Below are 14,680 nucleotides of genomic sequence, written 5' to 3'. Positions count from 1 at the left end.
ATACATATAAGCATCCATTGCATACTATTTCCTTTCAAGTAATAATATCTGAATATTTGTATAGTATGGAAGTATATATATATACACACATCATTATGACTGACATTTATATCACTGTTTATATTTGTTTATTTTCTTAGAGAAAGAAATATATTTTATTTGTTTCTTTACAATCAAAACAAAAGATAGAAATGTGTATTTTTTTTTATTAAAGGAGGGAGATGCATGATACAGACAAACACAAAACAGACGGATACCACAGACAGACAACTACAAGGACAGACAGATTGAAGAAAAAAAAATACATATATATATATAAACACATATAAGACATCTATTAGGACAAATAGCTAGACAGACAGACACCCGACGGACAACTATAAAGACATCCAAACACGAACAGATAATTGTAAAGACAGACAGATTGACAAACACAAGACAGACACTTCAGAATACAAAAAGGCCTTCGGAAGAAAGAAAAAATTGATAAGTGAATTGAAAACACTTTTAAGAAATAATTGCTGAAAAAATATGATAGAATTTTATAAATGTCATTGGCTTTTTGCAAACAGTCAGAGTTTGAGAAGAAAAATATATTCAATATAATAAATACTAACAAAAGGAGAACCTTTTTCCATTTTCCCAACCTTTGTTAAAACATTCAAGAGAAGCTTCACCCTTCCCAATTGCTGCATACTTTTTGACATTGTGGTTTTCTCTTATTGAATTGATAAGAGCATTTAAATTTAGGGTAGTGTTTAGACATCTGGTTTTATAGATATAATGTTTAATGATGATGTTAATCTCATTATCAACTTTATTATACACATTTCTAACTGATAATGTTAATTAGTATTGAAATAACCTAAATTGTTATATGTAATTTAATCTTTCGGTACGGCGTACCAGTCCACTGCATTTCCCAATATACGATTAATTTCTTACTAAAATTATGGACAGTTTATATTTTAGTAAAGGTTTATAATTATAACAAATATTTGCAGACCTCTTGATTAGTTTAACCTATTAACAATGATTTATATATAGTGTCATATGTTTGTATCGATTTACATTTCAAGAAAAAGCAGACTTAGAACTTCTTATCAAGTGTCTTATCAATATATATTGTTCAACAGTATTACAGGATCCTTATTCAGTATAAAGTATCAGCATTGTTTAACAACTTAATTTACTCCATAAAATTTGATTATGAATTTAATATCTTATACCACATTACAGTATCATTCATGCATGTATTGTATATAGTCAAATCTTTGTCGGCTACGTTTAATTATCTACTTTGAAAGGGACTTTTTATTTCACACTATAAGCGTGGCCGAGGAAGTAAATAAATATAAAATCTGTACAAGAAAACTGATACGAGGAAATAATTATATAAAACCAACTGGTTATATTGAAATGGCTAAATAATAATAATAATAAAAAAATAAAAAAATAAAAACACCAGTAAATATGTAATCGATAATAAGATATGGATTACAATAAGGACAGACCTGGCAATTTTATTTTTCCATTCAAATGGGCCTCGACAAAAGCTTTCAATGTACTTTTTTTGCAGGCCCATCGAGATTTATTCTTGTAGCCAGTCCATGGAGTATCCAGATACGTATATATCATATATATACCTGATATACAAGTCTCTGGAGTACCCTATCAGGGATCATCTGAACACGAAGCACATGCACAAATACGATTGCAGTATAACCAAGAACTTAGATTAGAATTCTGATATATCAGAGTTACTTCCCTTCATTTCACTCGGCCCAGCGATCATCGACAGCCGATTGAGATGCATCCGAAAGAAGTAAGATATTTGGTCAAGATCACAGTGTTTGTAAAATATAAAACGCACAGCCAACGAAAAGGGATTTCCTGCTTATTTGTTTTTAATTAAAAGCATGTTTTTGTTGATATTTTGACATTAATTGTTATTGATACTTTATTAGATTGGCAGTAAATTGTCCCCTCATCGCCTGAACCACCCGGATGTTAAACTTCAAGCTCAATCCATTAAAGATTTTATACTTTCAGAATATCTATCAGGTATACTTTGTTTTAATTTAGGAAAGACTAAGTAGGCATTGGGGCTGATTTTTAAAATATCTTCAGACCTTCTTGCAACCCTGGTAAATACTATCCGCAATATACCGACTTAGCTAGAGAGATTTTCTCTACTGCTCGATCGATTGAGCGTAAGACTAGTAAGCCAGAGGTCCTGGGTTCGATCCCTAGCGAAGACAGTGATATATAAATCTAATAAATCATGCGCCCTGTTACATTCTGGTAAAATATGCGCTTTTCTTTCGTAGTGAACATAAAACCGAGCCCCGTTTGAGGCTAAAGGGAGACTACTCCTATATAACGAGACCAACAAGGAAATAAAAATCTTATGTGTCGTTCTGTTTTACTAGAAATGACAAGGTATGCGCCGAAGAGTGCATAATTCATGTTTTCGAACAACAATGTGAGAGTTTATTGTATTTCGCAGCGACATAATCATGTCAGAGCAGGACAATACATAGACTCTCTACATATTATTGATTGCTACTATAAACATATCTTGTTGCCAAAATTAATTTGAACGAGGGATTGGGTAAAGTTATTACAACTACAATTGGAACCTTCTCCCATCATACATTTACATGTACATAATAACAATGACATTAACATGGAATAGATATATATCAAATAGCAGGACAAGTATACAGTATAGAAATAACACTCTCAAAATCTATTTTTGAAATTGATGAAACTACGCACACATCTTAACACAACGATGTTGAGGTTTACAAACAGATTTAAGCTACCAAACAAAAGTATTTATAAATTTAAGCCATTTCGTACCACATGTAAATTTAAGAGCATAATACTCCCTTTATTGTCGAAAAAAAGACATCCAAGAAATAGCGAAAGACATTCTCACATGGCTGTCCGCAGAAGCAAGCAGAATCTTCAACTAGATTCACACGATAAAGATCATATTTGAGGAACCTGAATATGTGTCTTAGTTTAGTATGCAGAATGTTCAATTTTTGCTTTCGAATACTGAAGAAAAATGATAGGGATGGCTGTATAGATGTAAGGAGGTCTATGATAGCATTGGTAGACCTAATGAGTTCCAGGTACGTATAGTAGAAGGTATGAAGGTAATATTTGTGAACCCAGATCCTAGTCTATGATTATTGTCGTTTCTAAGAATGTATTGGTTATTTTCTGCTTCAGTAGTTGTTAGGATTAAATGATAGCATTCACCTGACAGCATTTTGCTATAAAGGAAGGAAGACCAATTGATCAAAATCACAGTAAAATTGCACCTTCATTCAGACTACATGCATGGATATTTACATTCAGATTGCTTAAAATCATTCGCGAAAATTGTATCCATAGAACGCGATTCATGGAAGCCAATGTTAGTGCCATTTTTTTGGCAACAAATTGACACGCAATATCCTGTCATGGACGTCCCAATTTGGTACAAAATAGTAATAACAGGTAGTTGTTACAGTGTGTTTGATAAGATTTATTAGAGTCATGACTGCTTTACCTTCACACGGAGGTAGTGATACTCTGTATTTGGAAACCGGATCCGAAACACTTTCTGATTGACGCAAGAGAAGACCAATTACAGTTATCCGGGTACTTGTCGGAAACACGGTTTAACACCAGATATTCCTAATGTTATTCTATTCCATACAGTCGAATAAAATACTCCATATTCTCTTAGAAATAGAAATAATTTTAAAATTCCAAACTACAGACTTTCTACTATAAATCAATCCTTTTTACACCAGCCCCTCGTTTATGGATGGCGTACATATCAGCTATAAATCTGCACCTTCCATTGTTATAATAATACAAAGTAATGTCACCAAAATAGTTCTGCTCAGATACGATTTCTTTCGTGTTAATCTTGTAGAAACCCTTGAATGATTATGTGGTTACCCATGTGAGAATGTATTGCACGAATTCTTTGATTGCCCTCGTTTTGATCTTTTTCACAATCTCAGTGATTAAGATGTAAACATCAACACTAGTTTACTTCTTATCGGAGACGAAAATCTGCCTATTGATAAAATATTATAATTTTTAGAAATGTGCGTTATTTCATTAAAGCCAGCAACATATTTCAATATCTTTACTTTCATGAATTATATCATATTGCTTTTGGTCCGTAGAACAATGCTACCGCAATTATAAGAATCTATTGTCCTCTACTTTTCTTTTGCCAAATGCTGTAATATTTGTATTTGTTTTTGAAGAGGGCGTTGGTAATATTGTAGTAACTTGAGCCCAAACTTATTACTTTTCCTTCTGGCAATAAAATATGTTTAAAGAAATTCAATCAGTTGTGACTGATTTGGACGTTGTAACCAATTGGCTTGCTATATTGTGTCAAGTACAACGTAAGTCCCCATTTGTTACACAAAAGTTAGTTGCTACAAATTGGCACGCAACACAGCACAAAAATAAAGACGGTAACAGTCCACTGCATTTTTATTGTAGGAGGTGTATAAAAATGGCTCCCAAATATAGAATCAGGAATTAGCTACAATGTCTTCTATTTAGAAGGCAAATACATAACTAATGTACCAAAATATGGCTTCCAACCTCATTACAGCATTTGGTATCTCCAGTTTAACTTTCCTTCCTCTCTTTTCTTTTCGTTTTTCTCTTGTGGCTGTTTATTCTGTTGGTATTATCTTGACAACCATCCCTGTAAACCCCATGAAACAAAATAATTGATATTATCCAAACATTCTGGGCCCAATTGTTAAAAAACTTGATCTTGTTGTCAGTTGCTGAAGATTTGTTTTCGCTGATGGCAGTGATTGATTTTCCAAAGAAGTTAACTGTAGCTCAAAATATAAGCTTATTGTATTTTATAACAATTGCAAAATAATTAATATCAACAAATATTATTAAATTACGTTTGTTTGCCCGGATGTTTGCGCGTGAAGAATCTTACAAAACCCACATAATCTGATGGGTGGCCCAAATGCATTTGAATGTCAAATTAGGGATTTGAACCTCGTTCGCCTCGATGAAATGCCAGTGCAATATCATAACGACCTCTTAATACGCCTGCACAATAAACAATAATTCATTTATTGAGAATATCTTTGTTTAATTTTGGAGCCTTTTCACTTAATTTAAACTAGATCTCGACTAACGGCTTATATTTATCTACCACATTCGTAATACCATATCAAGGTTATATGACGTCACGAAATGCATTCAGAGCGATAAGAAGACATCCGTTCCAATACAAAGACACGATGTGGCCAAAGATAACGTTCCTTTTGACATAACGAGCAGAATGTTAGTCACGGTATTGTTTCTCCTTGGCGCCGTTTCCATTGATGGCTCTCCGACCACCATACCCACACATAGTGTAAGATGTTTGGTGAATGGCACCTACTATAATTCAGGAGAAAGTTTCCAGAAAGATCCATGCTCCCCTTGTTTCTGCGGAGACAATGGCTTACCCATATGTGCTATTACAGATTGTTTCTTTACTCAATGTGTTAACCCTGTCCGCGACCCGACAAAGTGCTGTCCAACGTGCCCGGACGGTAAATATGTGATGTGGGGGGTAAATATGTAAATATGAAAAAAATACAATAGATTGTAAATATGCACTACATATGGAAAAAAAAGTACAATAGATTGTAAATATGTACTACATATGGAAAAAATGTACAATAGATTGTTAATATGTACTACATATGGAAAAAATATACAATAAATTTGAATATGTATTACATATGGAAAAATGTACAACAGATTGTAAATATGTACTACATTTGGGAAAAAAATGTACGTAAATATGTACTACATATGGGAAAATGTACAATAGATTGTAAATATGTACTACATATGGGAAAAAAATGTACAATAAATTTGAATATGTACTACATATGGAAAAATGTACAACAGATTGTAAATATGTACTTCTTATGGTAAATATGTACGTCGGATAGTAAATACGTGTAAGATATTGTTAATATATACAATGTCCTATATATGGCATATCTTTGTATTGCTGTCACATGGCTGGATTAAATTGTGGAGGCGGGGGCTTCTATAAGTTGTCATTTCTTGTGGCACATCCTCTTGCTTGATTTTAAGAAGCAATGAAATATGATAAATATGTACTACATATGGTAAATATTTACTACATATGGTAAACATGTACTACATGTGGTTAATATGTACAAATAGTTAATACATGTATGTAGTGCATTTGATTGGTATGTACTGCACATACTTACTGGAAGTACTACATAGTGAAATTATATACTTTATAGTTTAATATGTACTTTTGTGTAAATACATTTGAATGCACCACAAATATTAATGTTTCTCAGAAAAGCGGTGTTTATGAAGGGACAGGTACCAGAAATTTACGACAATTAAGGTTTATAACTGATGATAAAATCCCATTTTATTGTCGAAATGGCTGTATCCTTTAATTGTTTCGTAACTTCATTCAACATATCCTAATGAAGCAGCTTATTTTTCTTTTCATATTTAGGACCTAACTGCCTTGTTGGAAACGTGACAATATCCGCTGGAAAAGACCATATTATTGACAACCAAGTATGCCGCTGCGAACACGGTTTTAGCGGGGCCGGTAGGGCAATCTGTCGTCCTAACGGATGTACTCATCAAGGGAAACAGTACCCGGATGGACCTTTCAAGCCTTCCGCTTGTGAACACTGTCAATGTGACGCAGCTTCCGGTCGTGTGAGCTGCGCAATTGCAGATTGCTTTTTTTCACCCTGCGTCGATGCCATTCACAAACCAGACGTTTGCTGTCCTGTCTGTCCGAATGGTGAGTGACGTTGTTTGTATTAATAAAATCGTCATTGGATAGTACAATGTACTAATATTATGTCCTGGTGCAATATCCCTATAAATGTATAACCTGGGACGAAACGTCCTGCATCGTTCAGAACATTTCTTATATTGTGTAATTAATAAAAAAAACAACAACAAAAAACAACAAAAAACAAAAAACAAAAACAGAAAATCCAACGACAACGCAGTGATGTTTACCTATTATAATAAGTAAAATATATAGAGCACCGGTTACGTAATATCAGGTGTGAAGATCTGCGTGGTTCGAAGTTCCCTATCCGAGTCGGTTTGTGTTTCTCTGGAAGCTGAGAAACGGGTCGGTCTGTGCCATCTTGGTTATATCCTTGAGCAAGACACCCTACTGATATAATACTCCACGTGACGTACCATTAACCTGTCAATGATTTCTTGTTGATACACATCCTTACTCTTGTATTACACTATAAGTATAACAATCAGCTGCAGGTTCGTGCCAGAGATAAGTTTTTTTATCTAGTTCATTTTGAATGTTAATTAACCATTTGTTTTTCGACTCAATTCTTTGTTCCAGACACGCCTTTAATACAACAGTTCACCAACTGTTTCAATATCTACATTTTTGTAAGACCATTTTTCATTGCCACGTTGTCTACCTCCGTTTCATAAGGTCATACTTTTTTTATTTATCAGCATTAAGTGTCAACTTCCATTTATTATTATATATATCAATGCATCAAGCATTTCTTGGAGTAAATGAGGTGACTCTACAATCATAACGGTGTCATCCGCATACATAATTGATCAAACCATTGACATATAATCTGTACAAATGGGTCACAAAATTTTACCTTGGAATTAACCGATCGTGTTTCTGTAGTACTCTGATAAAACAAAAAACAAAAAAAACAAAAAACAACCCAAAAAACCATTGATTCAAGACATTTTCATATCAAGATTGTATGATTTTTAACATTTTATCATCATTGTATGTTTTATAAGTTTAGGCCATAAACGGCGTTTATCAATCAAATCAAATGTGTTCTTATAATCTCAAAAGCAGCAATATAACCACTTTTTAAAGCGTTTACTGTAGAAAATCCAGGCTTAAATCCAAACTGAGCATCTGTTATTGCATTATACTGTTTATCTAATTTAATCAGCCTCTTATGAAGCACAGATGTAAATAGTTTACCTATACAAAATATTATTGTAAAACCTCTGTAAATATTCAGATCTCACCTTTTTTTTTGTAAATTGGAATAATACAACCTTTTGAAAAATACTCTTGGAAAAGCCGGACTGGAAAATATTCTCAAAGACATTTGTAAGGCATGGTAGCAATTCATTCGCAATCTAGACAATCTAGAAAAAAATCATTTAGAAAATGATTTTCATTACAACGTTTGTCCCTTTTTTAGATATCCTATTGCAATAACCACTTCCTCCTCACTGATCTATAAATCTAATTTTGCAAAAATATTTATCACCAGTAGTACTTGCCAAATCAGCATTGTCAAACTCACCAATGTTTAAAGGTGCTGTTGCAGGAATGGTCTAAAACCGCCCACGAAGGAAATCGATCCTTTACCTAATGCCCGGATAGACATATCCATGGGGCATCTGATAGTACATATGAAAACCTTGTTCCGTTCCGGACATGCCAGAACGAGGCTTTTTTTTTGTACAAAAGTCGTAAATACTCACAAGCACACTTTATCAAGTCAGAATCTTATTTGTTTGTAAGGAAAATTGTACTAAAATTACATTTATATATCGGGCAACGTACAATGTAATCGGATATCGATTGTATGAATCTTTTCGTTAGTTTCTGTGAAATTTGACATCAAACATAAAAAAATGATATTTCTCATCAAGTTGAATGCACGTTTAAACGGCATTTTGTCTAATTCAAACTATCGAATTTTGTCGATGGAAAATATCTCCATTCATTTGTGTAACCACAAATCTTCATATAGATCAAAGTGCTGAAAGCACTGCATGCTAGTGAAGACATCTCGTCCGGACAAGAAATACGTTGAAATATTATAGGAAACACGATTGGACGAATTCGCCTTCAAGGAAACTATTTGTTTCAAGATTTTTGTCAGGATAATGTTAGTCCCTTTACCAATTTTCCTATCTCCATGACTTTGTTGTACAACTAATGTGTTTTGTTCTTGCTCATTCAGCTCATCATGTATTATTTGTGTATTTGGAACTTAATATATATATATGAGTATTACAGATCTGTATATTCCTTCACAGTTACATTCTAGACACTGTCGATCATTTTTGAAGAGTGACAATGACGTTACGTTGTGTATATCAGAAACATTCAATGTAGTATCTTCCCTTCATTCTGGATTATATGTATTATCGGGCTATTTACTTCATCAGTGGCATAAACTTAGTTGGTCGAAGTGGTTTTCGAAACTGACTATGGACATAGACCCCAAGGTAGAAGAGTACACTGGCGATATGAGCACACATACCAACAGTCCTATTGACCGGTTGGACACGTACAGTAGTAATTCTGTATTGGTGGTTGTTCGGTAACTGAGTACTGGTTCCATATGTTGTATTTAGTTTGCGATTTATGACGAGATCGGATTTGACATCGAATCAGGTCAGAAGAGTGTTGGTATGCCATGACTTAATAATCTCCATCTGCTGTCAAATGTTGCGATATGTGTCCGGGGGCCAACTTCACCTGGTACGTTCAAAATGCCAGAGTTTCTAGATATTCTTGGTCAAGACGTGGGAACTCGAGCTGGGCTGCCTCTAGCTTCTGCCATTGGGATTTGGCTCTCCGTGATAGGTCTGGCTCTTTCTCAACACGCTCTGCTAGGATGTTGGACTTGTTTAGAAGTGACTTCATCTCCAGAGCAACTTTTTCATCTTCGGCTGCTTTTGTTGATGAAGGCTGACATATGGGTCCACGAAGCCAATTCAGACTTGCCGTGACACTTTTCAGAATACTTTCGAGATTTTTGATGAAGTAGTTTGATGTGAGTTCAGTTTTTGAAAATCTGAATTGCTTGAAACGAGAGTGATAACTTTCGACCACCCAACTTGTTTTAGTGATACACCTGTCTGTGTTTGCCTCTATACCATCATGTTGACTCTGTCTAGGTTTGAGAAATGTCGGCATGTGAGTCTCGTATCCCTGATAGTTTGCTCAAAATGTCTCGGAAACCCCTGTCTACAATTACCTGATCATCTTCCTCTAGGATACCTGACAGACTTTGTAATGAGGTAAGTATCTTGTCAGTGATTTTGGCGTCATTATCACTACCAAGAAATGGGCCGACAGTGTCTAAAACGTAACCGTTAGGGAACACAATACTCATAAACTTCACGTAGTTGCGTTTTTTTGACCGCAGTAACTTTTCCGCTGAAACTTATGTTCTTCACTTTTGCCGATATATATATATGTACCATCCAATATTACAGTGACTTTGTTGCCGAAGAATGTTTTTGTGAAAACTGTATTGTGATCCAACGCTTGCGCCCTAGACACGTGATCCGGACCAAGATGTGTGGGAACTACGGCTTGATTTAGAGCATCTGTAACGATCTGGAAAATGCTGCTGACGCTCGATTTATGAATGCGGAAAAGAGAAGCCAACGTGAAAGATATGTCTGTTTTGAGTTTAACCTAAAACAGCAGAAGGGCATTCTTAGATTACAATGCTTTTGTACCAGTAATATTTTCGGAACATGCATCGTGTATTTGATTGAATTGATTACAATCATCATCCATGTTGTCGAAGTTGAATACAAGCGGTTACAAGTAATTGGACATGTTCTGCATGATTTTGAGAAAATCGTTGATAACAGTTGGTGACTTGGTGGCTAAGTGATTAACAAGTTTTTCCCTCCCTGTCAAAACCGGCTCAATGTCAGGACTGATATCCTTACCAAGAAGATGACTTGAACACACCCTGGAATTCTCAGGCATGTACAGTTTATGTTTGATATGCAGCTGGTGTCATGCTTTCTCACTGATGCAGCTAGAACTCTTCATGTTGAAAGTTCGACAAATGCTACATTTTCTGTTCGAAGAAGGGGCATAGTATAAATCATCTTCAGAAAGATACCCGTCCAGAGTGTCAGATTCGTCAACAGAATCATCATTGTCTACGGAAGCTTTTTTCCGTTCCGGTTCATTGGCATTCTCGGATGCAGGACGTTTCTTGAGGTATCTGAGAAAGCATTTTGGACACATCTTTGCCTCTGTTGATTCAGAAAGTATGACACCTTCAGAAAGGAGAACATCTTTCATCCAGTCCTGAATTTTTCGCGGATTTTTACCATCGCCAACCTGGTTGTACTCGAACTTAACTTTACATCCCAACCCAACGCAGGAGTTCTCCATTTTCCTATTTGAGACAAAGACAACTTTACTACAGAATAACTGAACTAAATATAATTGTAAAACGTAACAGCAATTATAACAACACGCCCAGGAACATTCGCGGTGAGTAGTCAAAAGACCAAGTGGCAAAGGGAACTTTTGTGCGGCACACCCCAACGGAGGAGAAGCTTTGAAGAAGTACTGAAGACGAAGATGGTCAAGTGAGAAAAATGATGAATCATACGTAATACGGAACTACTACAAGTATGTTATACATAGTAGAACATAATACATTGCCATGGACATTGTATCAAATCATTTTCATAATAAATCAATACGTTGTATTGTTGTGTACGACAAGGACCACTTGTATCGCCCATGCATTTTTTCCACATACATATTTCAACATTGAATTACTGCCCTTATCCAGTGATTAGGCACGACTTTCTTTTGCTGGTATACAGAGGGATAGTCAAATATGTTTTTAAAACACTAACATCGATAGTACTCGCATATTATCGTGCCGAATTTGCCGCTTGATTTTAAAAATGAATTTGATGAAAGTTTTCGAATTTTGTTTTCTACGTCATCTTGTACTAAAATCGTTTGTATTTTCACGGTCAACTGTTGATCATTTTAAACTACAATGTATTACAATACCTAGTCGTGAGAAAACCTCTCAGTGACAAACAGAAATACCACTTATGGGTCTGTGAAAACACAGGTATGCTTGTAAACGATAAAGTGAAGTAGATGGCGCTATGGGCGCGCTTATGGGTCAAGTGGAAAACAACATCTTGTTCCTTATGTATTTTTCATAGCTTTACTGGAAAATATCGTCGATTTCAAGAAATCGCTGTGGGCGGTTCTGCAACAGCACCTTTGGTAATGAGTATAAAATTCATCCAATGTTATATAAGACTTCTGGACGTGAATAGGCTAACATCTTTCAAATTTCCCATACATGTTAACACATAATCTAAAGTACTTTTTCCATTTTATTGTAGATAGAGAAGTTTTCTTTCCCTTTGCCCAGCTAACATTTGAATATATCCATGATAGGCGTTCAGATTTGTAAAGCGTATTCAATGTCAAAAATAAAGTTCTCCAAAAGATTAAAGAGTGTATCGTAGGGAAAATTCACGAAAATTTTATTCGAACTACTTCGATTCTGATCTTTGAACTTTTATCCCAATCTCTGTCAGGTAATATAGTAAACTCTGACCTAGATCTCAACCAAGGCTACGTCATTCCGTCCTATTGCCGTGTAGGTTGACACTGTACCTTGCGTACCAAATCTCCATCTTCCTTCTAGCTGAAGACAGTACAATGTAACTTCAACCGTGTCCTATTGTTATAAGTAAGCAATAAAGTAGTTTTTTTCGTGTCTCTTCTGGCTCCATAAACATCATATATATAGGTTTGATGCTCACATGAATTGGTCATTGGCAGCCATTTCATAACTTGGAGGAGGCTTGATATCATTATTACCCTAGCTTGAATTGGCTAACAATTGTTTTTTTTTTTTACCGTTTTAATTCATAACAATAAAACCATATATAATGTTGCTAATCATGTATGTCGTAATAAAACTCCCACTGGTATTTGACCTTTGCTTCCAGGTGTTTCAGGTAACAGAATACGAATTAGATAAGGTCACGCTGCACAGAACGGTGTCTAAAGTGCAATATTTGAGACATTTGTATACAACCTATATCCTTGGTCCCTAAACGCTGCCGTTAATCGAAACTCTGATAGCGTGATTTCTAATTACCATTATTATTAATGGTATTCTAGATGCGATCATTATGGACCGGTATGACTCACTTCTACTAATACAGCTTTAAAAATTATTTGTGTCATTAATGTTGATGCTACATTCCATCATGCTACTGGCAAGTAACCATGGGTCTTGGTATCTAGTTTATCATGAAAAACAAAAGAATTATTATACATATTTGACCTCTGTGGTTTTAAAAGAAGGAAAATGATGCTCATACAAACAACTTGCATGCTACAGACCCAAAACCAGGTCTATAACCATTTAAGTTATTGAGAACAAATCATGTACACATTTTAACATGCTTGACCCTGTTACTTCGAAAGTAGGTCATGGTCTTTCATTTGAACAGACTTGGTAGTCCTTTATCCCCACATGCTACAGGTCCATCATCTGTACCCGTATTCATGAAATAAAGAAAAACCTAACTATTGAAAAATAAAATTTCATTTGAAGTCTTTTCGAAATGCCTTAAAATCATTGAAAGGCACATTTTGCAAATATTTGCTTTGATTTGATGATACATAATTATGATTCTGTTTGATCAACATTATTTGAATTACATTATGTCATAATAATTATACATTAAATGTACAAACAATTCTCTTGAGTTATTCTCAGTGAAAGCTACGCATAGGGTACTTTTAACTTTTATCCAAAAAATCACCATAGCTGTAAAGTAAAATTAAAAGAAAATAATGATAATGCCTTGTATTTCATCAACAAAAGTATTGTCAAAATACACCCATCCTTAAAGATCAATTAAGTAATCAATACAGGGAATGGCGAAAAATGAATAAATCAATTAATTCAACAAAGAATACATTTCAAGGCATTTGACCTACGATATTTCCTCACAAATGCACCGTCCGTTTTAATTGATATAACTATATAATGTGTAATGAAAAACGTATGTAGGTGTTTTTTTTTACTTTAAGATAACGTGAGAAATGAGATTTTTGAATGTTGAAATCGGTAGTTAATTATTATTGGTATAATAAGTTCGCGGGAAACCATCGTCAATATTTCTTAAATTTGGATTATGCCTGTGAAAATAAAACAATGTTAGGCATATTTTTTAATTTACTCCTTGAGAGTCGTTTATCTGAAAACTGCATTTTTGTCACTTCGATGTCGAAGACTATGACTTGAAGAAACACACGCATATTAATCTGATTGCTGATGTACTTCCATACATATATTTACAGGTCCTAACTGTTACGTTGGAAACATAAAGATCCCGGCCGGTAAGGATTATAATGACGGTCATCAGGTCTGTCGATGTCCGGACGGTTTCCACTTCGGATCAAGTGGTCAACAAGCTATATGTCGTGTCAACCTCCCCACGACTGTTCCAGTCACCATGCCGTAGGACATGTATAACGAGTAGTTCTAATAAAATGAAATAGCGTACATATTGTTGTGTTGTTTTCTGGTTTTTTTTAATTAACGTGTCGATGTGCTCACGCTTTCTTGCCTATCAAATATTAGTTCCCTACCGTTGAAACAGGGGGATTGTATGTGTCCGTCTGTCAGTCCGTCTACTCAGAATTCCAGTTTATTCTCAGCCGTTCCTCAATGTGTGTCAGTGAAAGTTGGTATGTAACTAAGGTCTGAGTAACTTCAGATCAATTTCTAGTTTCAGAGTTTTGGGGTCAAAGTCAAGGACACTGTTGCTATTT

At 34.9% G+C, this 14,680-nt stretch overlaps 1 protein-coding gene across 1 annotated transcript; it reads left to right on the top strand.

The window, feature by feature from the left end:
• The first annotated feature begins 5,264 nt into the window (after positions 1-5,264).
• On the top strand, positions 5,265-14,415 carry LOC117342808 (von Willebrand factor C domain-containing protein 2-like). The gene is made up of 3 exons (XM_033905064.1): positions 5,265-5,594; positions 6,557-6,856; positions 14,207-14,415. Exons 1-3 carry the CDS (start codon positions 5,339-5,341, stop codon positions 14,368-14,370), a joined length of 720 nt encoding a protein of 239 aa, XP_033760955.1. The 5' UTR covers positions 5,265-5,338; the 3' UTR covers positions 14,371-14,415.
• Positions 14,416-14,680: the final 265 nt, after the last annotated feature.

The sequence above is a fragment of the Pecten maximus genome, chromosome 14 (genome assembly GCF_902652985.1).
Source record: "Pecten maximus chromosome 14, xPecMax1.1, whole genome shotgun sequence".
NCBI classification, from domain to species: domain Eukaryota; kingdom Metazoa; phylum Mollusca; class Bivalvia; order Pectinida; family Pectinidae; genus Pecten; species Pecten maximus.
The sequence above is the reverse complement of the archived record's forward strand: the minus strand, read 5'-3'. Positions and strand labels throughout refer to the sequence as shown.